Raw genomic sequence first — 27,366 nt, 5'->3', positions numbered from 1 at the left:
TGAGATCTTGTCTCTTAAAAAAAAATTGAAAGTTAATGTTGCTTAATCTTCTACTGGCTCGTTTTGGCCCTCTCACAGAGTCACTGGCCTCAGTCTTCTCCTTTTCCCCCATTTAAGCATTTATTTTACAAGACCATTTTTTTCAGTTTAATGAGACACAAACTCTCAACTTTTTATTTAAAACAGAAATGCAGTAGTAAGCTAAACCTTTTGCCATTCATACGGAAACAAATATCAGTAATCCTCTTTGTTCTAAACAAAAATTCATAATTATTTATACATTTAAAAATATTATATTGTTTCAAATATTGTTAGTGGGGCAATAAATCATAAAGAGATACAATCAGTCAAAATTAGATTTTTAAAGAATTACTCTCAAAGACATTGCAACAACTCCAAAGTCCAGGGATCTTATAAGACTAATTTATTAGTAACAACATTTACAAAGATAGCTTTTTAATGCTGAGTTGTATCTGATTTAATGCAGTCAGAAAGAAAAAAGAAACATTTATCTCATTTTGCTGGTCTGTCAGATTTTGCTTAAGTTAGGAGAGCCTGCAATTTCAAGCCCAGATAACTGGAATTCCATGAATAAACACAGAAAGACAGGAGAAAGGCAAGGAAGTTCAAAAATCACAGTCTGGGGGGAAATCAGTAGAGTAAGATTACTAATAAGTGAAATATTGGTCATATGATTTCTTAGTTTCCATTAGTTATGCAAATATTTTATTGTTAGTATTTAGATTAGTGTTTTAGAATGTTTTGTAGAGACTGAAAAGCAAATAAATAATTGCATTAGCATTGTTAAGTATCAGTGTTTTCTGTTTGACAAATAATCGTACAGCTGTGTTCTCAGGCTGCAATAACAAAACACCAGAGACTGAGCAGCTGAAACAACAGAAATTTGTTTCTCACAGTCTGGAGGCTGGGAGTCCAAGACTCTCGCCAGCAGCAAGAGTTTGATTGTGAGGCTTCTCCTCTTGGCTTCTAGGTGGCTGCCATCTCTCTGTGTGCTCCCATGCCCTCTTGTTTGCATGCACAGGGAGGGAGGGAACAAGCTCTCTGGGGTCTCTCCCTATAAGGACACCAACCTTAGCAGATCAGAGCCCCACCATGACTTCATGTAACCTTAATTACTTCCTTAGCAGCCCCAGCTCCACACTGCAGGTTGGGGCTTCAACACGGGAATTTGGGGGTGAAGGGTGGGACACAAACATTCAGTCCATAACAATGGCCCACCAAACCATGAAAGTAAATAGAAAAGAAATCACAGTTCAAGAATAACATAAAACTTAACTAGGTGTGTTATAGAGCAATGCATAGAACTAAGCTGAGAAGTTAAAACATAAACTCATTGATTTTTAAAGACAATCTTTCCCAAGTTTGGTTCACCTTAGGGCTGATACACACCTTCAGATTTTGGTCTCTAATATCATCTTCCACTGAAAGCCAGGGCAAACAGGTTTATGTTCATTTCATCTTGGCCTATAATTTCTCCTTAAAGCGACCATTAATATTCACTATCACAATTAAGGCTTGGTCAGGGCCATTCTGAGAACAAGCTCTGGAGACCACAATTTTAAAGGATTAAATAATCATAACGGTATTCTTTTTTTTTTTTTTTGAGACGGAGTCTCGCTCTGTCGCCCAGGCTGGAGTGCAGTGGTGCGATCTCGGCTCACTGTAAGCTCCGCCTCCCGGGTTCACGCCATTCTCCTGCCTCAGCCTCCCCCGTAGCTGGGACTACAGGCGCCCGCCACCATGCCCGGCTAATTTTTTGTATTTTTTAGTAGAGACGGGGTTTCACTGTGTTAGCCAGGATGGTCTCGATCTCCTGACCTCGTGATCCGCCCGCCTCGGCCTCCCAAAGTGCTGGGATTACAGGCGTGAGCCACCGCGCCCGGCCCATAACGGTATTCTTTGTCCTGACAAAATTATTAATCTGACAGTGACTGAATTATCTTCGGACTCTCCCAAGCCCTAAATGAATACAGCAAAGATAAACGTCAAGAATTCAGGAAACAATTGCTTCTGCTACGGCCAGTAAGCTCCTAACAGACCATGCTTCTGCAGAAAACGATTCTGGACAAATTTTTAAAAGCAACAAACTACATGAAGTCACTTACAAAAAGAAGCCCAGCCTTGGAAGAAAGAAAGGCCACAGGCTGAGTTTCTTATTTTTATGGCTTTTACCCAGAGAGCAAGACACAGGTCTGCATTGTGCAGGACAGCTAAAGTTCCTCTAGAAAACCACCGTCTTTCTGACTGCAAGAGTCAGGGGTCAGAATGGGAGGCAGCCACCGCTGCTGAAAAGAGCTGGGGAAGGAACCCCTGAAAGGAGAGCCAGAAATGGGGGAGCTCCAAACTCTCTGTGTCAGCTCTGTCCAAATCTCTAACTGACTTGTGAACTAAAAAGAAAGGTTTCTACCATCAGCAGACTGTCACCCATAGACATTTACATAGCATTTTGATTTGGAGTTCTTCCTAATGGCCACCCCACGGAAAAATATACAGGTGTTGTTTTGCCCTGGAAGCCAGACAGATCAGAATATTGGGTAAGATAGCTGGGTCAGCTGTCCTTGGATGGATCCCAAACACTATGTTCCTTTCCAGGCCTGAGAATCGCCGAACACTGTCCAACACAATGTGATCACCCAACATATCACATGCATCACTGAGCTGCACAATCCTTTTCTTCCTCATTGCTTTCAAGAGCTCATACTTATAGTGCTCCACTTCTTTTGCGGTGCTGACAAGCACAGCAACATCCTTTGGAGAATAGCCCTTATCAAAGAAGCGCCTGCACGTGTCTGCCACACAGGTCATTATTTGCTCCACAGTCAAGTATTTCTTAATTCGTAAGGTTCCCTGAACACCCTGGGACCATTCGGCTTCAGGAAGTACCTCGAGGCACCCAGTGGGGATGTTAAATGAAGGATTATTTCTAATTACTTGCATTTCTTTTTGTAAGTACTTGGCTATTGGATCTGCATTGCGAACTATTCTGGTGAGCTCTTCTCTTGGATATTGGTCTGAGAGAGGAGGGAGGCCACTGCAATCCAAGTGGCTGGTCTGAAAGTAATCCAGAAAGATCCAGAGAATTCCTGGGCCATCCTTTGCTCTCCGAGTGATGCTTTTTGCCTTCCCATACCAGTCCCCATCTTCAGTACGGAAATTCTGAGCTTCGTCAATGACGATGTGTTGAATGTGTTCAAAGTTTTCTCTTAGGAAAGTTTTCCGGGTCTCTGCTCGGCAGATATTTCTATCACTGTAAAAATTAAAAGAACACACTCAGGTTTTTCTCTAAAAAAACAAAGGGAGAAAATAATTGTATCATGTTCCTCCGAGCACAGTACATTACCACAGATCATTTTACCACTCAATTCTCAAGAAAGACGGTGACTTAGCAGGAAAAATTAAACCCAGATTAAATAATACTTAGAGACGTAAGATCCAACTGCTTACCTGATAAATTTCCTCAGAGGCTGGTTTTCACAAACGTAGAGAATTCTGTGTGCCTCACAGTGAAACACATTCCTGATCTTCTCCATGATCTTCATGGCCATGATGGTCTTCCCTGAGCCAGGTAAGCCGTGGACAAACAATTCTCTGTTCTTGCGGAGGCTTCTGGAGAATATCTCATACTGCTGGGCTGTGAGCAAATTTAAAATCTCACAGTGGAGCTGGTCACTCAAGAGAGACCTGAAGCCGAGTAAGACAATCACGAGGGACTGCAGCAGGGCTTCCATGTGCTGGGTGCCTGCAAGGCTATAGGACGCAGGGTAATCCATCGGAGACACTGCAGCCTCCAAGGCCTCTGCGCTGCTCTCAGGACTCAGGCAGAGGACCTTGGCCTTCACACACACCTTCCCGGTGTAGCCCCCCATGTTCACTAGCTTCTGCTTCAAAGTAAAGGCGGTGCAAGTGCAGTAGTCCTGGCCCTCTGCATCCTGCTCCCTGAGAACGGTGTAGAGAATGGGGGTGCTGTTGTGTGCTATCAGCAGAGCATCACAGATAACTCCTGGCTTCTCCTGCAAGTTCAGGTCCACAGCCCAGCTTCTAGAGAAGATCAAAATTCCCCGAAAGAAAGGTTGCATTTGCTTATTTATTAACTCCTCTAGTCCTTCGTGCTCTGAGATCAGGTCCCTCCAGAGTGACTCTGGAGTATATCGCAAATATCCTGGCGGGACTGTATGTGAAAAGAATGATAAATTAGAGGAAGAGAAATAACCCTATTGATTAAGATGACTAATTATAATTAACTAATTGATTAACTAAATGATTACTTATAGAAGTTTCAAATACTATTTTATAAATATTATTATATTATAGTTATAAAGGAAAAGAACCCTTGGAATATCTGGTATACTTCATCTAAACCCATGTATTTTTTAAAACTTATAACCTTGGGAAATTCCTTAGCCTAAGACTTTGCTGTCTCATCTGTAAAACAAAACTAAGAATAGCACATTTCCTATGAGGAGGAATAAATGAAATAACATAAAATGTTTGGCTCATTGTAGCTGCTTGAGAAATGTTGGTTCTCTTCCTCCCCTTTCTACTTTCAAAGTACCTGAATCTCAAAATGCCCCATTGCTGGGAGTAGCAGGAGCCCCCCCTCCTCCACTGCCACAGGAAGAAGGTAGTCATTAACTCCATAGTTGCAGAGGAGAGGGAGTCATATTAAAGCCTTTGTTGGCAGCGAATTTCCTGCAGTCCTGGACTGGAAGATCCTTAAAGCTATCTCTCCTGAAGCAGAATTCTTGCATCACTTAAAGATCAACGTATGGCTCCCCACTACCACAAAAGTCTTCCCTGTGTCACAGGCAAACAAGAAATAATTATGTGACACGAGAATATACTTGCATTGGAGGATTATGAACTTATTTCAATGATCATGGGTTCCAAAGTGGGATGGGGAGGAGGATAATTGTTGTCCTGTTGTGGTAGTGTTAGAGTACAAACCCAAATCAAGATTTGTAGTGGTAATTTCAAATGAAATTACCCAGATTTTATTGGTAATTGTTTCTTGTTCATTGTTGCCAGTGCTTTCTCATTCATACCAGGTGCTCACACGACTTGATTATCCCTGCAACCTGGATGACAGTAGGAGATAGCATCTATTATGAGACACATCCAGATTTTAGAGATGTTAAAATATAGGGGGAAATATACATCTTAGAATGGATAAAATAGGATAATTGAGTATATGTTTAAAATGAAGCTTTGGAAACCAAAGAAATGTAAAATAAGAAAATACATCATTTGTTGATTGTTACCAGGGAATTTGCACGTATCTCTGGTCTTCACAAATTTTCCAAGGATGACATATTTATTCCCATCTTCATATGAGTAGATAAGGACTCAAAGAGGTCAAGTGAGAGCTGGGTGCAGTGCTATGGGCCTGTAGTTCCAGCTACTCAGGAGGCTGAGGTGGGAGGATTGCTTGAGCCAGGGAATTTAAGGCTGCAGTGAGCTATGACTGCACCACTGCACTCTATCCTGGGCGACACAGCAAGATACTGTCTCAAAAAATAAAAAATAAAAGAGATCAAGTGATTTGCCCAACATCACACCACTAGGAAATGGCAGGGTGAGTCTGAACCCAAGTCTCTTGGACATCGGATCCTCTACTGTTTTTGCCCTGCCCTGCAAGTCACAGACTACTCCTGCCTGATAAATGGTAAAAGTCACTAAAACACTTGATGTTTATTTACCTTATCATTGCATAGGTCTTCTTTTTCTTTAATTATATAATGGACCATGCTTCTGAAGGAAATTATAGGAAGATAAGAAGTGTTTCTTTCATTTCTTTGATATTCCACATAACAGTAATGATAGGGACCAGACTAGGTGTTCAATTAATGCCATCATTCCAGGTGCACCAGAGTAGTCACCACTCCCCATGTGATTTGAGGACTCTGTGCCTTTGCACAGGTGTGCTCTGAAACTCTGAAGACTTCCACCTTGATCACTTGATAAACTCCTCACCCTCCCCAGAACTCCCATATTCATCCTTCTGTCCTCAGAGCTCCCACTTTGTATCCATTCTGGGAACTAATTTCACCATGGATCTAGGGAATCTTTAGAATCAGCAGTGAAGGGTCCAGGGCAGTTGTTCTCAAACCATAAGAAATCAATCAGGTGAGGTATCCTAAAGGTTTAGGACACCAAGAGGAAGAACACTGGAGCCGGCTGATTCTGACCTACTACACCAGGCCCTGACTATCTTTAGTACCAGTAACTCCAGTTATAGACAAAATTTCTATTTGAGACAATCATTGCATTTCTTCCAAGAGAAGCACTGACAGCATTGATTCTGAAGCCAAATTATTGTCAATCAATGCTAATAATTAGTGTGCTAAGAACATCTTTATTCTTAATATCTGGATTCTAATTGTAAAAGTATAAACATAGTTTGTTTACTACCATTAATGTTCAAAATCTAATAACAATAACAGTGTTCTAAAAATGAAAATTGTCTTTTAAAAAAATAACTTTAGTTAATATATTCCTATACCAAATACCCAAACACTCCTACTCCCATTTTCTTAATTTCCTGCCTTCCCAATCTCACCCTTCTCCCTTATCACAGATACTTTTAAGTTTCTTGCCTATTCTTCGGAAATTACTTTATGCAAATACAAACAAATATTCTGCCCTTTCTTTCCCAACAGGTAGCAAACCATTCAGCAACTACTTTTTTCTTCACTTAGCAATGTATGGTAGAGATCTTTCCATATCAATGCACAATTCCTTATTCTTTTCTTACAGCTATCTAACACAGTATTTTATGGATGTACCATATCTTGTTTGACCAGTCCCTATTGATGGGCCCTTGAGTTTTCCCTCCAGTCTTTTGCTATTATGTTAATACTACAGTGAGTAACCTTGTATGTTTGGTGTGTATGTAAGCATATGTAGCATACACACACACACACACACACACACATAAAATCTCAAAGGTTAAATGCATTTGTGATTCCAATATATTAATATATTGCCAAATTGTCCTCCAATGGAGTTGTACCAATATGGACTCCCACTAGCAATGTACAAGAAGGTGTGTTTCCCCACAACTAGCAAATAAGAGATAATGTCAGGTTTTTTCATTTTTTAACAATCCAGTAGACGGAAATAATTCTCCTTTTAATTTACATGTCTCTTATTTTGATTAATATTTAGCATCTTTTCAAATGTTTCAGAGCTGTATGAATTTTATTTTCTCTGGACTATCCGTGTTGATTTTTCTGTGCATGTGTGTGTGTGTGTGTGTGTCTGTGTCCTTATCAACTTCTGGAAGCTCTTTATATATTAGAGACACTGGCCCTTTGGTTGTGATACGGGTTGCAAATATTTTTTCTACTGGTCATGGTCATTTGACTTTGTTCTTAGTGGCTTTAGTCATGCACAATACTTATTATTTGTATGCAGTCATATATAACAGTCTTTACTTTTATGGTTCACAGATTTTGAATCTTGATTTTTTTTAAGTCTAACGCAAAAATTATAAAGATGTTTGCCTATGTTTTCTTCTAGAACTTTTCTGGCTTTTTGTTTTAAATTCTTGATCCATTTGTAGTTTATGTTAGTATATGAAGTAAAGTATGAGTTCATCTTTTAAACAGTTAATTGCCACCAAGTTACCCTATATATTTATGAACATGTCTGTTTTTCTCTACTTACTTGCAAGGCCAGTTTCAATGATAAACTAAATTTTAATTTGTTTTTCTGTGTATTTCCAGATCCTACATTCTGTAACTTTGGTCTAATTATATGACAATACAACTCTTTTTATTATTTATATATATAATATATATTTAAATATATATAAATAATATATATCATATATAAATAATATAAATATATAATATATAAATATGAAATAATAAAAATAAAAAATATAAAGATTTTAAAAAACAAATAAATAATAAAATTAAAAATATATAATTATTTATATAATATATATTTTATATATCTATATATTATAGTTATATAATTATTATATTTATATATCTATAAATAATATATATTATTTATAGATAGCCTCTCTTGTTTTTCAGGTTTTAATTTTCCAGCTGTTCTTGCTCATTTCGTTTTTATGTTTAGATTTAAATAATCTCTTTTTAAAATTGATATATAAAATAACTTCAGAATTGACAACTTTGTGATGTTGATTCTTCCTTCAAAGTATGTAACATTCCCTGATTCACTTATGCTTCTCTGTCCTTCAATATTATTTTAACTTTTGCATTAGATAGGTTTATTGCAGATATTTTAGCTTTTTGTTGCTATTGAAAATTGGGTGTTTTCTTTCATTATATGTTATATTAAAGATACTGAATTCTGCATATTAATTTTTATAGTTGCTTCTTATAATACTAAGTACTTATATTCATTCTGAATTATTTTACTGTTTACAGTAGTTTTCTTTGATTATCATGAATTCTCCAGATATATAGTCCTATCTTCTTCCATTTTAATCCCTCTAATTTCTTTCTCTTATCTAACTGTATTGGCCAATTAATATTACATTGTACTTGTAATATGCACATGGCTGTTTTGTTCCTGAACTTAATAGAATGCCTGTAATCTCTCCCAATTAACATGATGTTCTTGGTGGACATATATATATATATATATATATATATATATATATATATAATGTTAAAGAACTATAGGTTACTATTTTATTGAGGACCTTTAAAAAACAATGTGTATTGAGCTTTTTCAAATGCCTTTTTGATGTATTAGAAGACAAATATATAATTTATTTGCATAGATACACAGAAATGATGAATTACATTAACTCTTTAAATGTTGACACACGCTTGTATTTCTGGAATTCTGTCTTTGCATCCTCATTAATAAGTAGGATTAATCTGAGTTTTCCTTTTCCTTTTCCTTTTTTTCTATCTTTAACAAGTTTTACAATTACTGTTATTCACACTTAAAAAATAGCTTAGGGCTGGGCACAGTAGCTCATGCCTATAGTCTTAGCTTCTCAAGAGACTGAGGTGAGAGGATCACTTGAGTCCAGGAGTTCAAGGCTGCAATGAGCTATGATCACACCACTGCACTCCAACCTGGGTGACAGAGCAAGACCCTGTCTCAAAAAGAAAAAAAGACTTGGGAATTTGTGTTATTTTTCTATGAATTTAGAACAATGCAAATAGTGTAAAAAATGCCTATTTTTCAAAAGTTTGGTAGAAGTTTTAGAAAATTGATTTTTTTATACCAGAATAATAGGCTGTTCCTCTATGGGCATATAGCCCATTATTTGGTCTTAGTTATAATTTATTCCATGGTAATAAGCTCTACTAAAATGGATCTTATTGAGCTTAAAAGGTGATTAGCAGCGCTTAATAGATTTACTCTTAGATTTTACATTGTTTATTGTGGACAGTTTCTAAAATATAAATTTGATATGTAAATGAATGCAAGGACCTCGGATAAAGGAAAAAATGAAATTCTAATGGGGGCAGTCATTATCTATTAATTTAATGATCCTTGACAGATATTTACACATATATAGGACATTTATGTATCAATTATAGTGCCAGATAAGCCACTGACTTACTGCACAGATTTAAGCAAGTGGTTTTCCCTCTCTGGGATTCTACAAAGAAGACAGCAATGGATTCCTAAGCAAAGCCTATCATGGGAACAAGGGATAAGAGTAGAGAAAAGGCGTTGACCTTGGTCCTGAATTACTGTGTTTGTGCTGCTACGTGATTGTCCTAAACCCAAAACATGGGAAGAAACGCATAATCCATCTCCATTTTAAATGTTTTGTTTTCCATCTTGACCTAGATTTATATTCTTTTCTCTTATTTACAACCACCACTCCCGTGGAAAATCTGGCAAGGGCAGGCAGTTTTTTGGCTGCTCTCTGGTGCAGCATATGAGTAGTTTGACTAGATAAAAGGTTTCCAATCTAGATGAACATAAAATCATGAGGGTAGTTTGAGAAAAGTACATATTGCAAGCCACTCTCCCCACATATTCCAATTTGTTATGAGTGGAGTAGGGACTCAGATATGTGTCCTTTTAAAAATGACCAGAAACACTGATGATCAGCCAGATTTGGGAACTACAAGAACAAATAGTCTTTAAAGGAAATAATGTTCCTGGATTCTATGTGTGGTCCTGCCTTAGCCAGTGGGGTCAGTAAGGGTTCATTTCTAAACCACTTATCACCAACAAGATTGTAACATCATCACGTCTTACAAATGGGTTTGCAGAGCACTTTCAGGATTTTACAAAACAAATATTATAGTTTAATCTCCCTTTATCCTAATATAGAAACTGGCTGGTGTTGAGAAGACAAACCATAATTACCTGAAAATAAAAGTTGCTGGAGTTCCTTTTTATGTTCCAGGCCTTTCTTGGAGTACACTGGTCTGCTAAGGGGAGGCCCACTAGATAGACTCAGCTGACATTCAAAATCTTCAGACAACTGTAGAAGATCTTAAGAAAGAAAATTCATGTTATTCTGACTTGTTAATCTCTTCATACTGAAAGAGGCTCTATCAGTAGGTGGAATGTGTGACTTTCTAAATAGTTTGACTTGAGAGATAATATCAAAATAACTCTCCTCTCACTCACTCACTCTAGATAAGTGCCTTTATTGCATATGAAGGTTGCCAAAACCCATCCTGAAAAGCCATTATTTGGAAGTTTAACTGTATTTCTCCATTCAGTATAATTCTTCATTCTCTGTATCTGGTTAGCATTTTGTTTGCACACCTGTTACGTTACCTAGCTCATTCTTTTAGTACTGCTGTCTGTGCATGTATCTTATTTTACATCCCCTCTCCAACTGCCACCACCTCTCCTGAACCCAACTCTCAACTCTGTTCAATATCATCTCATCACTGATTTGTAATTACCATTACTCACACTTAAAAAATAGCTTAGGGCTTGGGCACAGTAGCTTGTGCCTGTAGCCTCAGCTACTCAAGAGACTGAAGTGAGAGGATCACTTGAGCCCAGGAGTTCAAGGCTGTAGTGGACTATGATCACGCCACTGCACTCCAGCCTGGGTGACATTCTGACACCTATGCTTATTCCTGAAGTTAAAATGAGAAATTGTGTGAAATCAAAGGACATTATAGAGTGCATTAACTTTTTCATGTGCTTTGGAGATTGGAGTCAGCTTTATAATATCTCCTTTCCAAGTACACATCCACTTTACTCAGAAGATTGTGTCCCAATTTTTATGTTCTCTCCGTGTTTCTCCAGGCTTAGGGTGTTCTCAGTTGTTCTAGAGACACTGAGATAGCCCACTAGCCTGCCAAATTATAGCATGATGGGGTAAATATAGAAACATGTTTGGGAAGCAGTAGTGATGCAAGGCAAGAAATATTTCAAACTGTTAGGAGCAGAGGGGTAGAGCAGATTATACCTGCTGGCATAGAGCATAATGGGTACATGGTGATGAGTGGAGGAAAAGGCAAAATATCCACAGGATAAACAGAGACACAGGACAATATGAAACGGTACTGAGGACAAACCTTGAATACACCCCTACCCCCGTGACCCTCATCACCCTGAAATACTTTCTGTTCTTTTGTTTTTGAGACAGGGTCTCACTCTCACCCATGCTGGGGTGCATTGCTGTAATAATGGCTCACTGCAGCCTCAAACTCCAGGGCTCAAGTGATCCTCCCACCACAGCCTCCGAAATTGCTGGAATTATGTGTCAGCCACCATGCTTGGCCCTGAGCTACTTTCAAATTTTCCTGAGCTACAAAATCAACAATGTCCTCAAGGATCAAGAGAGAAACTACATCTTAATTTAGGCAGGATACTATTATAAGGTGATAGCAAACTTCAATGCAAAGGGCTTTTTTTTTTGAGACAGAGTCTCGCTCTATCGCCCAGACTGGAGTGCAGTGGTGCAATCTCGGCTCACTGCAACCTCCTCCTCCCAGGTTCAAGCAATTCTTCTGCTTCAGCCTCCCAAGTAGCTGAGACCACAGGCACGCACCACCATGTCTGACTAATTTTTCTATTTTTAGTAGAGACGGGGTTTCACCATATTGGTCTTGAACTCCTGCTCAGGTGATCCACCCACCTCAGCCTCCAAAAATGCTGGGATTAGAGGCATGAGCCACCAAGCCCAGCCCAAGAAAGCAACCCCAGAAAGCAGTACTATGCTGGTGATGGTTTAATAAACAGATCTAGTTGAGAAGAGATCCCTCGTTCATAGCCAACTGCCAGTTTCTGTTTTATAAATCTTCCTGCCATGGACAATTTCAAGCTCCTAATGGATTATCACTAAATACAGAGTTGGAAAGCTATGCACAGTAGCACTCCATTTTATAGTATTCCCACCACACAGATACAATAGATGTAAATAATCTCTCAAGCAAAGATAATAGTAAAATGTAGCAAATAATTAGGAAGTGGTGAGTTTGAATTTATTACATTTGTTTCTGATACGATTTATTTAGGTGCAAGTATATATAATCTAATTTTTAGTAATAACTATGTTTAACAACTAGCTCAAAAATTCCTGAAAATTTAATAATTGATTCTAAAGCCAGTAAGAGCCATTCCAGTACACCATTGCAAGGGTGGCCATTCTCAAATAATTTTCTGTTCAGTTACTAATGTAGAAAATTGGCCATTTATAGACATGTGAGTTAGGTTTCTAATCACCCAACAAAATTTTCTCACGTATGAAAAGTAGAATACTTGGGGATTCAAAATAAAGTGTTCAGTGGATGAAAGATGTTCAAAGTCATAGGCAGCAAAGGAAAATTTAATATGGGAGGTCCCAAGGATGTAGAAAGGACAGGGAGGGAGGAGCTTTCTCCCTCTTACCTGGATCTGTGTCTGTCATCATGCCTACCCATTTCTCGGTTGTCAGGCTGCAGACGTACTTGTCCTCCACTATCCATGAATTGGGAGCTTCTGAGAACACTGCACAGCAGAAGGGATTTACTCTGATCATGCAAGCATAGCCATAGAGCTCTCCCCTTTTTAACACATTCACGATTTTGAGTGTGAAGGTTATCGGGCGTTTGGGTTGGCAAAAATGAACACAAGGTAGTTTGTATATGGCTTGTTCTATTTTCCCTCTCAAAGAGTCAGGGTCAACATTTTCTTTTGCACATCCCAGGACTTCCCTACTCTTACCATCCACTCCAATAAAAAGATAGCCTCCTCCAGTGTTTGCAAATGCAGGGACGTATTCTAGAATTGTCCTTTTTACATATTCTTGGATGTGTTTTGTAGAGAACTGTTTAAACTCTACTAACTGAGACTCAGGAAAAGGCAGGATTTCACCATATTCTAGATAGTCTTTTTGGAAAATTAGGTCAGCAGGATCCGAGTTTGGGTCAGCAGGATCCGAGTTAGGGAGCTCTTGGTATACACCCTTGTGAATTTTGTGAAAAGGTCCTTCTTCCAAGATTTTTGGCTTCCTTTTGGTCTTCAGGAAACAGAATGCCTCTCTTGAGTCCATGGAACACACAGAGGTCTCAGATCTACGGTATAATGAAGAACTGAGGCTGCAAAGGCGGGGCTTGACAGAGCGATCTTCAGGGAAAGGGCCACTGCTCCAAGATTTAACAAAAATGTAAAAACACCTTCCTTGTTGCTTGGTCTCAAAGAAAGCCTGCAGATCTGAAGACTGAATAAGCTCTCTCAAAGACTGTTCTAAATCCAGTCCCATCTCCACGGGATGCTCAACCTTCTTGGCCATTCGAATCACTCCTCCTCCTGAGTTTAATAAAGCACATGCAGCCCGCATAACTCTCTCCTTCTCTTGGTCTCTCTGAATTTTCTGCAGCTTTTCTCTGTTTTCTTCTCCAAGAGTCACTTCTCCTACATTGATGACCAGGTCTGGGTAAGATGGTTCCACAACCAGGGGGCACTGATTTGCCTCCATGTTGAACTCACAGCTGAAACTATTAGAAGAAATGAATTGTTACATGCATGCAATTCATTTATTAAAAGGGTATTTATTTTGTGTCTAATATGTGCTGAGAGAAGACAATAGACTAGCAAGCAAGACAGGAGCAATCCCTTCTCTTTAGGAGAAGAATGGCTGGCAAGGAAGGGTGCTAATGAAATTAGCATTTAACATCATATATGATATGGGCTATGAGAGGAAAAATATACTAAAGGGGTATCTAAATTAATCTGAAGATGATGGTTCAAAAAGACTTCCAAGGCAAAGGTGACATTTAATCAAGACCTGAAGGATGCATTGGAATTGGCCAGGTGAAGTTATCAGCATTGAAGAATGGAAGCAGTGGAGCGCATGAAGGGCATGTGTACAATGGCATGAGACTATCTCAGTTTAGGTTGTTGATGTTCCAGTGAACACCAACTTTAGGGGATGAGTAAAAGAAAACAACATTGAAAAGGAGACTTCAGAAAGGACTGACTGTGAAAAACCAGAGGTAGGAGAAAAACCAAGGGCATATGGTATTAAGGAAGCCCAGAACAAAGTCACCTGCACAGAGGTCTCAGATCTATGGCATAATGAAAAACTGAGGCTGCAAAGATGGGGCGTGACAGAGCCGAGGTGTCTAATACTGCTGACAGGTACAGCTAGGTGATGACTCGAAAGTGTTATTAGGTTTAGTAAAATTAAGGTTATTGGTGACTTTGAAAAATGCTGTTCAGACACCTGGGCAGTGGGCACCAGGAGGCAATAAACCAGAGGCTAAGGTCTTACAGACCAGAGTTCATGGAGATGGCTTGAATTCCACTTGTCATTAAAAGTATTATAACATTAACCTAGATATTTAATCTTTCTAACTCTGTTTTCTTACCTATAAAACATGGTGCATCCACCTTAATATGCCTGTTATTATGAGGATTAATTGAGAATAATTCTCAAAAAGTATTTAACACTATATTTTGGTTCACAGGTGTTTAGTAAAGGAATCTATATTAATTGTCCATTTCACAATGAGTCAACGAATAAATGGGAGGTAAGGAAATAGTATTACCAAATACGCACAACTTGTTCACTATATGAAGCTATAAAGGGGAGAGGTAAAAAGAAATGTAGCTGGAGGAAAAGAAGAAGTTAAAGAATCTTATTAAGATGGGAAAGGCCTGAACATATTTAGATGGGAAGAAGCCAGTAGGGAAGTGAAAATTTAAAGAGGTAGAAGGAAGTTGGGATGATTGAGACAGTGAAAGCCCTGAAAAGAGAGGTAAGGAAGGAATGTGATCCAGGATGCAGAAGAAGGTCAGGAGGAGGAGAAATGGAGATAATAGGCATGGGCAAAGGTAGGCTTATCGCTTTGGTGGGAGGAAGCTGAAAGAGTCCCCTTCTGATAGCTTCACTTTTCTCTTTGAGGTAGGAAATAAAGTCACCCCCTGAGACAGAGGCACTTGGTATAAAAACAGGACAAAAATATTTTTTGCGTGTGAGATGGGGTCTCACTCTGCCATCCAGGCTGGAGTGCAGTCACAGCTCACTGCAGCCTCAAACTCTGGGGCTCAAGTGATCCTCCCACCTCAGCCTCCTGAGTAGCTGGGACTACAGGCGCACAGCCACTATACCCAGCTAATTCTTTAAAAAAAATTTTTTTTGTAGAGATGGGGGTCTCCCCATGTTGCCCAGGCTGGTCTCAAACTCCTGGGCTCAAGCAATCCTCCTGCCTTGGCCTCCCAAAGTGCTAGGGATTATAGGCATGAGCCACAATGCCCAGCTGACAAAAACATTTTAATAATAGAATGGAGACAGTTTGAAACAGACATTATAAAGAACAAGAAAGATATTTGACATGGGAAACAAACAACTTACAATGGAAGATTAATACAGCAGACAAAATAAGTAAATCATATCTTCAAGTATAAATAAACTCTCAAAGCATGATGATAAATTTAAAAAGCAGGTTTGCAAAAAATAATATACAATAGAATAGCATTTAGATTAAAATATTTTAAAAACTGTAATAAATATGGTTATGTTTAGTAAAAGGAGAAAAGCATAGTGAATAAAGATGCACTTATTTTTTACAGAGGTTACAAATAAGGATGGAAAATAATGAGATTGGAGAATTAAGAAGCCTTTGACTGTACATACAATGCTGTAAGTTCAGAAGAAAAAGCACCTGTACCAAATACATCTCAGAGGTGGGTGGGACATAAATTTTTGTTGTTTTCTTGTCTTTGCACTTCTGGAATTCTGAATTATTACAACATTTTTTAAAAGCCATCCTCCTTCAAATTAAAAAGGTAGTCGGGGGAAAGGGTAGGATTTTATCACAGAAGTAACTGAAATCTGGACTACGCATTCTAAGACAAATAGGTCAGGGAATGAGGGTGGCAGGGATTGCATTGATAGGAACGAAGTAAAAAGGTGAATGGATTATAGGTCTCAATAAGGGAAATAATAAAGAAGGAGAGTGAACTTTGAAATAAAGATTATGAATAATCAAGATTAAGAATTGTTCAAAAAGATCAATATAATCAACAAATAACTGATATCACTATTTGAAAATTATTATTTAAAACGAAATTGTAAAAAATCAGTACAATCAACAAATACTTTGCATCATTATCTGAAAATTATTTTTTTTAATAAAAATTTTAAATACAGTCAACAAATAACTTGCATCATTATTGGAAAATTATTAAAATAAAATAAAATTTAAAACAATCAGTAAATTCGTAAACTATTTTGAAGTCATCAAGGATATATACAATATGTAGAAGCAGACTATCACAGCCTTATTTTCCTTTCCTACAAAAATCCATCCTGTACTAAAGGCTTAGAATTACAAGTCTCAGTGGGTGCTAGTAACTCTGAACAGATAAGGTGGATGTTATTGCAGGTGACAGAAGGAATGAGATGACTGAGGTGTGAAGACATTTAGAAGAAATTTGTTAGATAAAAGTGAAGGCTGGGCCGGGTTTGGTGGCTCATGCCTGTAATCCCAGCACTTTGGGAGGCTGAGGCAGGCAGATCACTTGAGCCTAGGAGTTTGAGACGAGTCTGGGCATCATGGTGAAATCCCACCTCCTCAAAAAATACAAAAATTAGGCAGGTGTGGTAGTGCTCACCTGTGGTCCCAGCTACTCAGGAGGCTGAGGTGAGAGAATCACCTGAGCCTTCGAGACAAGATTGTGGTGAACCAAGACCGTGCCACTGCACTCCAGCCTGGGGGTCAAAGTAAGAATCTGTCTCAAAAAAAAAAAAAAAAAAAGAAGGCTGGCACATCCACATTCTTACCACCTTGCCTAGTTTAGACCCTTGCCTACAAATTTCTATTTCTCAAAATTCCATTCTGCATTCCAAGACCATTGAAACATCTTTGTCAAGTTATTTGTAAAATATTCCTTTCGATGTACAGGGATTTCAAAGTTAAATATTTTCTCTGCCCCATAAACTTTATTGTCAAAGCCAATAGATTATAGTTTTTGGTTGGCAATTGTATTTAAACAGCAACCCCACCATCTGCTTAGATTCTTTTGCAGGCAAAAAAGGCTTAGGGAGCTCTATCCCAAGCTCTTTCCTTAGGATTAAAGGAATTATAATCAGCATCACTTGCATATTTTTTGTAAGGTAGAGATATTGTCCCATATAAATTTGAAATCCTAAATAAAATTAAACTAAGTCAATAAGAAATTAAGAATTCAGAAAAGAAACTCAGGACACTTACAAAAGCACTTCAGAAACAAAAGCACCTGATTCTAGTCAGTTTACAGGATAACTTTTTCAAACCTTTCAGTGTAGCCAGAGTTCCCACCAACACCGTGAATTAGCACCACCTGCTATCTCTTTCCACCAAAAGCAGTCCTGAAGGCTATGTATACAGAAACCTATGTAGACAGAGGTAGCAGAGTTCAAGGATTAAGACTCAGTTTTCCTAGGTTCAAATCCCAGCTCTGCCATTTATTAGCTGTACGGTTTCCATTTATTAGCTGTATGGTTTCCATTTATTAGCTGTACGGTTTCCATTTATTAGCTGTCCCCATTTCTCCCCATGCCCCAGGATCTAGTCCTGCAGGACCCCTGATGGAGCAGTGACTCTGACGTGGACATGCAGGGACAACCACCCCCAAGCGAGGGGCTCAGTGGGTAGCATCTGTGCATTTCTCCCCTGCCAAGAAGGCTTACCTAGTTTGCTCAGCAAACTCCCTAAAAGGTGAGGAATTAGCCTGGGAAAACTTCGCAATGTCAAATTGTCTAGTAGTGCCCAATTTTCTGTATGCTTCTGGGTGGTTCTTATTTTTTTGTTTTACTTCCCCTTTCCTTCCATCCTCCCACCCATCTCCCCTAGATCACAGGGGATTGGCTAGCCTCAGATAGAAACTGAACAGAAAGGAAAATGGGAGGGCAGAACAAGATGGTGTAATAGAAGGCTCCACCTACCATCGCCCTTCTCCAGCAGTGACCACGTGGTGCAGAGAAATCTGTGTGCTCGGGGAAGGGAGGGCACAGCAATTGTGAGACTTTGCATTGAACTCAGTACTGCCCTGTTACAGTGGAAAGCAAAACCATGCTGAATCCAGCATATACCTGCCCATGGAGGCAGAATTTGGACCAGCCCTAGTGAGATGGAAATTGTCCATCCCAGCAGTTGAAACCTGAGTTTCAGCAAGCCTCGCCACTGTAGCTGAAGTGCTATGGGGCTCTAAATAAACTTGAACGGCATTCTAGGCCACAAGGACTGAAACTCCTGGGCAAGTCCTAGTGCTGAGCTGAGATCAGAGCCAGTAGGCTTGGAGGGCACACGACCTACTGAGATACCAGCTGGGGCGACTAAGAGAGTGCTTGCACCACCCCTCCCCCAACCCCAGACAGTGTGACTCTCAGCTCCAAAAAGATCCCTTCCTTCCACTTGAGGAGAGAAGAGAGAAGACTAAAGAGGACTTCTGTCTTGCATCTTGGATGTCAGCTCAGACACAGTAGGATAGCACATTGGTCAGGGTCATGAGACACCCATTCCAGACCCTATCTCCTGGACAACATTTCTAGACACACTCTGGGCCAGAAGAGAAACTGCTGCCTTAAAGGGAAGGACCCAGTCCTGGCAGGATCTATCACCTGCTGACTAAAGAGCCCTTGGTCCCTGAATAATCAGCAACGATACCCAGGTAATATGCCGTGGGTCTTGGGTGAGACTCTGCTGGCTTCAGGTGAGACTCAGCACAACCCCAGCTGTGGTGCGTACAGGCAGAGACTCTTTCTGCTTGAGAAAAGCAGAGGGAAAAGTAAAGAGGACTTTGTCTTGCACCGTAGGTACCGTCTTAGCCACAGGGGTAGAGCAACAAGTAGGCCCTTGGACAGCATTTCTGGACCCAACCTGGGCCAGAGGGGAGTCCACTGTCCTGAAGAGTGAGTCCCAGACCTGGTAGCATTCACCACAAGTTGATTAAAGAGCCCTTGGGCTTTAAGTGAATATGAGCAATAGCTAACAGTACTCCCTGTGAACCCGTGGTCGTGTTGGCCACAGGGTCATCTCCTCTGCGTGTGGAAAAAGGAGGGAAGAATGGGAAGGACTGTGTCTCATGATTTGAGGGCCAGCTCAGCCCCAGTAGAATAGAACACCAGGGAAACTTCTAAGGTTTTCTTACTCCAGTCCCTGGCTCCTGGATAGCATCTGTGAACCCACCTAGGGCCTGGGGGAACTTGCCACTCTGAAGAAAAGAACACAGCTTGGCTGGCTTCACCACCTGTTGATTGTTTGAAAAGATAAACAAAATTGACAAACCTTTACCAGGCTACCTGAGAAAAAAAGGAGAATACCCAAATAAATGAAATCAGAGATGAAAAAGGAGACAATACAACTGATACTGCAGAAATTCAAAGGATCATTAGTGGCTACTATGAGCAACTGTATGCCAATAAATTGGAAAATCTAGAGGAAATAAATTCTTAGACACATACAACCTACCAAGATTGAACCATGAAGAAATCCAAAACCCGCACAAACCAATAAGAAGTAATGAGAACAAAGCCATAATAAAAAGTCTCCAGCAAAGAAAAGCCTGGGACCCGATGGCTTCACCACTGAATTCTACCAAACAGTTAAAGAACTAATATCAATCTTACCCAAACTATTCAAAAATTAGAGAAGGAGGGAATACTTACAAACTCATTCTATAAGGCCAGTATTACTGATACCAAAACCAAAGACACATCAAAGAAAAAAAACTATGGGCCAGTATCTCAGCAAAATACTAGCAAACTTAATTCAACAATACATTAAAAAGATCATTTATCATGACTAAGTGCTATTTATTTCAGGGATGCAAGGATGGTTCAACATATGCAAATCAGTCAATGTGATACATCATATCAACAGAATGAAGGACAAATGCCATATGATCATTTCATCTGATGCTGAGAAAGCACTTAATGAAACTCATTATCCCTTCATGGAAAACTCCTCAAAAAACTGGGTATAGAAGGAACATACCACAACATAATAAAATCCATGTATGACAGACCTACAGCTAGTAGCATACTGAGTGGGGAAACACTGAAAGCCTTTCCTCTAAGATCTGGAACACTATAAGGAGCCTCACTTTCACCATTGTTATTCAACATAGAAATCCTAGCTAGAGCAATTAGACAAGAGAAAGAAATAAAGGGCATCTAAATTGGAAAGGAAGAAGTCAAATTGTCCTTGTTTGCAGGTGATATGATCTTACATTTGAAAAAAACCTAAAGACTATACCAGATAACTATTAGAACTGATAAACAAATTCAGTAAAGTTGCAGGATACAAAATAAACATACAAAAATCAGTAGCATCTCTATATACCAATAGTTAACAATCTGAAAAAGATATAAAGTAATCCCACTTACAATAGCCACTAATAAAATTAAATACCTAGGAATTAACCAAATAAATGAAAGATCTCTACAATAAAAACTATAAAATCATGATGAAAGAAATTGAAGAGCCAAAATATGGAAAGGGAAAATATACCCATGTTCATGGATTGGAAGAATCAATATTGTTAAAATATCCATACTTCCCAAAGCAATCTACAGATTCACTGCAATCTCTATTAAAATATCAATGACATTCTTCACAGAAATAGAAAAAACAATCCTAAAATTTATATAGAACCACAAAAGACCTATAATAGCCAAAGCTATCCGAAGCAAAAAGAACAAAACTGGAGGAATCACATTACCTGACCTCAAATTATACTACAGAGCTACAGGAACCAAAATAGCATGATACTGACATTAAAAACAGACACATAGACCAATGGAACAGAATAGAGAACCCAGACACAAATACACACACCTAAAGTGAACTCATTTTTCACAAAGATGCCAAGAACATACACTAGGGAAAAGACTTTCTCTTCAATAAATGGCACTGGGAAAACTGGATATCTATCCGCAGAACAATGAAACTAGACTCCTAACTCTTGTCACATACAAAAATCAAACGAAAATGGGTTAAAGACTCAAATCTAAGACTTCACACTGTGAAACTACTACAAGTAAACATTGGGTAAGATCTCCAGGACACTTGATCTGAGCAAAAATTCATTGAGCAATACCCCACAAGCACAGGCAACTAAAGCAAAAATGGACAAATGGGATCACATCAAGTTAAAAAGCTTCCGCACAGCAAAGAACGCAATCAACAAAGTGAAAAGAAAACCCACAAAATGGGAGGAAATATTTGCAAACTAACCATCCAACAAGGGAGTAATAACCAGAACATATCAGGAGCTCCAACAACTCTATAGGAAAAAAATCTAATAATCCTATTGAAAAATGGGCAAAAGATTTGAATAGACATTTCTCAGAAGAAGACAAATGGCAAACAGGCATGTGAAAAGGTGCTCAACATCATTGATCATTAGAAAAATGCAAATCCAAACTACAATGAGATACCATCTCATTCAAGTTAAAATGGCTTTTATCCAAAAGACAGGCAATAACAAACGCTGGCAAGGATGTGAAGAAAAGGGAACCCTCATACAGTGTTGGTGGGAATGTAAATTAGTACAACTATTATGGACAACAGTTTGGAAGTTCCTCAGAAAACTAAAAATAAAGCTACCACACAATTCAGCAATTCTACTCCTAAGTATTGACCCAAAAGAAAGGAAATCAGTATATCCAAGAGACATCTGCACTCCTATGTTTCCTGCAGCACTGTTTAAAAGAGCTAAGATTTGGAAGCACTCTAAGCGTCCATCAACAGATGAATGGATAAAGAAAATGATGTGCATACACACAATGGAGTACTATTCAGCCATAGAAAAGAATGAGATCCAATCACTTGCAACAACACGAATGGAACTTGAAATCATTATGTTAAATGAAATAAGCCAGGCAGAGAAAGACAAACATCACATGTTCTCACTTATTTGTGGCATCTAAAAATCAAAACAATTGTATTCTAAGAGCAGAAGGATGACTACCTGAGGAAGGGTGGTAGGAGGGAAGGGGTGAGGTGGGGAGAGTTAATGGGTACAAAAAAATTAGAAAGAATGAATAAGACCTACTATTTGATAGCACAACAGTTATTATAGTCAATGATAACAATTGTACGTTTTTAAATAACTTAAAGAATGTAACTGGATTGTTTGCAACTCAAAGGGTAAATGCTTGAGGGGATGAATACCCCATTCTCCATGGTGTGCTTATTTCACATTGCATGTCTGTATCAAAACATCTCATGTACCCCATAAATATATACATCCACTATGTACCTACAAAAATAAAATAAAATAAGATAAAAACTAAAGAGCATAATGGGATTGTTGGTAACACAAAGGATAAATGCTTGAGGCGATGGATACCCCCATTTACCGTGATGTGATTATTAAACATTACATGCCTGTCTTAAAATATCTCATGTAACCCATAAACATATACATCTACTATGTACCCACAGAAACTAAAAATTAATTTAAAAAAAAAGAAAAGAAAGGGAAGTGGGCTGCGACAGACGTGCCCTCTTGGAAAACTAAAACTTAGAGCTCTTTGTCCTTCTGGGGTAGCACGTGTATTCTACAGATCTTGTCCAGAGGGAGACATTTTTCTCATTTCTCCCCCCTCTAGATTATAAATCTCCCCGCAGGGCAATGGCAATTCTAATTCTGCCTTTTAGTTTCTATATTAAGGAAAATAGTTTAGAGTGGTTGGTCGGTCACATAGACAGCTGTAGAACTAGTTTCTCAAGTTTAAAATACCAATAACTCTGAAACCTGAGACCTGCAGCCCTGGGAGCCACCAAGGTGCACTCAGTGGCCTTCTAGGCTTCGGTTCCTGCTCCGCGCCCCGCAGAAACCGCGGCTGGCTGGCCAGGGGCTCTTCCAACTTCCAGCGGGAGCAGGTGCACAGGTCAGGCCCGCCCCGCCCCTAATGCCTTCTACCCCCATTACCAAACCCCGCCCCGCCCGCCAGTCCTCCATAGTCCGCTTTTTAGGGAACCTGCTGAGCAAACTAGCTGGGCCCCCGGACAGGGGAGAAAAGCACAGATACCCCCACTCCACTCCACCCCCAGCCCCTCCGCACCCCTCCAGCCCCTCCCCACACCCCCCACACCCCACACCCTGGCTGGGGTGGGGTGGGACGGGTGCTGCTCCCTTCTCGAACCTGGCACTCGAGTTACAGCCCGACGCGGATTCGGCTGGACTAGACCCTGAAGCACGGGTAGAAACGCAACTCCGGATCCCAGGCTGGGGGCAAGGACCCTCTCTGACCTCACAAGCTCCAGCGCGTCCGAAGCCGCCTTAGCGTTTCCCTGGAGGCGCCCAGGTCGAGTCCTTATATACTAGCGGGTTGGCGCCATCCCACGCACATCCCACGCAGGAGATGCAAGAGCCAATGGGCGGGTCTACTAAGCCCGCGAACTCTGCCGCGTTAAATCGCCTAGAAGCTCCCACCCTCCTGACTGTTGCCATGTAGTTCTTAGTTTCCGGGAATTTGGGGATTTTTTCTTCCCCCTTCTTCCCACCCTTCCTCCGTCTCCTCGCTCCCTCCATCCATCTCTCCCTCCCTATCATCTATCTATTCATCTATCTGGATTACAGCAAAACAAAGAATAAAGATTATGAAGAAAGAGAAGAACTTCCCAGGCCCAAGCAGCCGTCGGCTCCTGCGCTCCCAACGGGGTGGGCCGGTTCCTTCCTCGCACCCTCTTCTCTCCCGGTGCCTGCGGTCCCACCTTCCAGATACCCCTCGGAGAGTCCAGCTGAGCTCTCGCCAGAGCTTTCCCCTTCCAACCCGCTCGAATTGCCCAGATCCCAAGCTGGGCTTCTCTCTCCATCGCCCCAGAAAGTGGGTCTTGGAGACCGAGGCAAGAATTTGGGCCTCCGCTTCTGTTCCAGACCCCGGACCCCTTGCCAAAATGCGGCAGATGTGCAGATTGGGCCGCGCTTGGTTCCTGGCTGGGTTTATGGAGCCTGCGGCTGAGGCAGGCTCTGCAGACCCCGAGCCAGAGTGGGATTTAACGGCGGCCGGTGCGCTGTGCTTGGTCAACCCCGGTAACCGTCACGCTGCTAGTGATATGAAAAAAACCTGCCAGCGTTCTGCTTTTCTGCCCCGCTGCAGTCTTTAGCACCCGCCAGGATTCTGTCCGAGTGTTTGGATTTTGTAATCCTCCTGTCTTTGGCCAACTCCCCATCCTTGGCCGAGAGCTCGCCCTTGGCCGGGCTCCGTGCTGCCAGCCTTGCGGGACCCTAGCCCCGGGCGGCTCTGTCTGAGGCCCACTTCTCACTGATGCGGAGTGGCCCAAGGGTGGGAGCAGCGGTTAATGCCGCACTGATTAATACAGGCTCCAGTGAAAGCGAAAGTAAGAAAATAAAACGGATTTTATTATGCATATACAATGTGTGTATGGATACATGTACATACATACTACACTTATGTGTATGTTACGCACGTTTGTTAAAATGAGGTCATAATGTTCATGCTGTTTCATAACCCACTTTCTTTCAATGACCACCTTTTCATTTCAGTAAATCTTCGTATTCTCATGTTGCAGCTTCTCCATTTTTCTTTAACATGTTTACAGAGAGTCTGTGCAAACCTGTACCAAATCCAGAACCATGCATCTATAACGTGCTAAAAGATTGTCAACCTAGAATCCTATAACAACCACAAAAAAGGCCTACCTAAATGGAGGCAAAGTAATGACTTCAGACAAAAAAAAAAAAAAAAAAGGAAATCTGAAAATCTGAGGGAATTTGTCACCAGCCAATCTTTCTTATGAAAAAATATTAAAGGAAGTTCTTTAGCTGGAAGGAAAATGATACCTGAATGAAACTCAGATCTACAAAAAAGAATGAACAGCACAGAAGACAGTAAATATGCAGATAAATATAAAAAATCTCTTTTTTACTGTTAAAATTATTCTTTTTTTACAATATAACAAAATGTATTTTCATTGGATATTAATTATGAACCCACAATGCATGTAAACTAAATACAATACTTCAAATCATTCTGCACAAAGAAATTACAGATCACATTTATTTCATAACAAAATGTCTAATTGTTTAATAAAATGTTTTTAGGAACTTACAATATAATTTTCAAAAACAAAGAATAAAAATATTAAATATATCACTTTATGGCAGAGGACAACATAAATTTATTTCTGCAACACAGCAGGCAAACTTTTGTGCTAGAAACAGTGGAGAAAAAATTTAAAGCAAAAAGTCAGGAAATGGGTGTTCACAAATTTCTGGTTAACTGAGGCTCAATAGTTATTGTAAGAAACGGGCGTTCGAACATCAGATTTTAAAATAAAATATTTTAAATATTTTTATTTTATAATATTTTAAAGATTTTATTTATAAGATTTTATTTATTTATAAGATTTTAAAATTTTAAAATATTTTTATTTTATAAAAATAAAAACTTCCTCAAACACCAGAGTTTTTCAGCTCAGCAAATGTCTTTTCCTTTGATAATTCATAATCCTGCTGTTCATTTGTCACATATATGAATATCTGGTAACTTCATAAACAACTACCAATGGCACACTTCAAATGCTGAGTCTGTTGAATTTTCTTATATTTTTTTTCCCCAATGAACCTAGAGCCTATGACAGAGAAGATACTGAAACATGCTAAGATAATAATTGGTCTTAGAGAGACTTCACAGCAAGTATTTAATGAAAGCCACTACATTTCCAGCTCTAAAAAGAGCCAGACAGACACAATCCCTGCTTCCAGAGTTCACCATTCAGACAGAATACAGCAGTGCAAGCACTGATTCTGAATCGTTATGAGCTTTGATTTCATCTTTCAAGATTTACATAGATACTGATTTCTTCTGGAAGGGCACATAAAATCTTCCCTTACACACATCATTCTTTGGATTCTCATAAGGGGTATTTTGAAGTCTGTATGTTGACAAGGCCAGTAGATACTTAGTTTTCTCTAATTGCCTTCTACTACTTAAGACTATGTCAAGTATTTTGTTTTCCCTTTCAGTTCTCCCCAACCTCTACCTTCTGCAGTGTTGTCTATCCAGTTGGCTTTTCTGTAACACTTTGCTACACCTTTCTGTTCCTCTTCACTGTTTTCCTCCGTTGCTTTCCTCCTTAACAGAAGCCTGGTCATCTAGGTTTCCCCATCTTTCCTTTCCTGGCTTCTTATTCACATGAGTGACTAATCTTAGCACTTCCTTAAAAGTTGGATCTTCAATAAATATAACTTGTCAGCACTTTCAATCTGCATCTCCTTGAGCTTTTTTTTTTTGATCATCAGATCTTCCGTGCGATAATATTCTCTTCCTGAATGCTGTTTAGAAATATTATCCTCAAAACACCAATGGTTTCTTGAAGATACTTGTTTTAAAAGTTGTATCAAAAGAGATTGATAAAGGAATCTATAACTCAGCAAAGGATGCTTCTACTGTATTGTGAATTCCCACCATTACAAATATTGGATTCTGCAAGTCCAACATTAAAACCTGGTATGAGACATCAATTTATACACATAAGAGTTACATTATAATTTTAATTTTTTGTGGATACTAAACTGAAATTTATATAATACATGAGGTTTTAATCTTAGAAAAAGTAAATGATAAAAATTTAATATAGTTAATTGTTCACTGATATGTCTATTGACTTCATCATAACCTATATATTTAATTAAAAATCAAACTATGAGTCTGCAAATCAGATGCTATCAAGCAAATTGCCATCCAGGATCCGTAATTCTTTTTATATTTTTAAGTCAGATGAATATATAAGATTCAGTAAATTTTAATGTCCCAAATTGTTCTCAAAAAAAAAATTATCAGAAGCTTGCAGTTAACACAGTTGGCTGATTCATTTCCCCCCAGTGAACTACCTATTTGTGTTGTGAGGCAGCAAAGACTATGATCTTCTGTGATAGTAGTAGCCTTAATTCTTATGCATTCCCTCTTCATATGAAGAGTATGAA

The 27,366-nt window shown here is 39.4% G+C and overlaps 1 protein-coding gene across 7 annotated transcripts; it reads right to left on the bottom strand.

The window, feature by feature from the left end:
• Positions 1 to 403: 403 nt before the first annotated feature.
• On the bottom strand, positions 404 to 23,785 carry SLFN11 (schlafen family member 11). Of its 7 annotated transcripts, none has more exons than XM_055388456.2 (7): positions 23,561 to 23,725; positions 17,702 to 17,799; positions 17,041 to 17,157; positions 12,832 to 13,919; positions 10,342 to 10,470; positions 3,466 to 4,189; positions 404 to 3,268 (listed from the first exon to the last, which is right to left on the bottom strand). In XM_055388456.2, the coding sequence occupies exons 4-7, from the start codon at positions 13,898 to 13,900 to the stop codon at positions 2,485 to 2,487; spliced, it is 2,706 nt and encodes a 901-aa protein (XP_055244431.2). In that variant the 5' UTR covers positions 13,901 to 13,919; positions 17,041 to 17,157; positions 17,702 to 17,799; positions 23,561 to 23,725; the 3' UTR covers positions 404 to 2,484. The 7 variants fall into 7 exon arrangements, with proteins under 7 accessions (XP_055244431.2, XP_063562600.1, XP_055244432.2 ...); XM_063706530.1 differs by lacking the exon at positions 23,561 to 23,725 and adding an exon at positions 18,098 to 18,191; XM_055388457.2 differs by lacking the exon at positions 17,041 to 17,157 and having other exon boundaries at positions 23,561 to 23,778.
• Between the last annotated feature and the right edge of the window lie 3,581 nt (positions 23,786 to 27,366).

Source organism: Gorilla gorilla, chromosome 4 (assembly GCF_029281585.2).
Source record: "Gorilla gorilla gorilla isolate KB3781 chromosome 4, NHGRI_mGorGor1-v2.1_pri, whole genome shotgun sequence".
NCBI lineage: Eukaryota > Metazoa > Chordata > Mammalia > Primates > Hominidae > Gorilla > Gorilla gorilla.
Note: the sequence above shows the minus strand (reverse complement) of the source record. Positions and strands in the feature narration are given on the sequence as shown.

Coding starts and splice junctions, on each gene's coding strand:
- SLFN11 (XM_055388461.2), bottom strand. CDS start 13,900: ATGGAGGCAAATCAGTGCCCCCTGGTTGTGGAACCATCTTACCCAGAC. Junction 10,471..12,831: donor GATGACAGACACAGATCCAG/GTAAGAGGGAGA, acceptor TTCTTTCTTAAG/ATCTTCTACAGTTGTCTGAA. Junction 3,269..3,465: donor CCTCTGAGGAAATTTATCAG/GTAAGCAGTTGG, acceptor TAATTTTTACAG/TGATAGAAATATCTGCCGAG.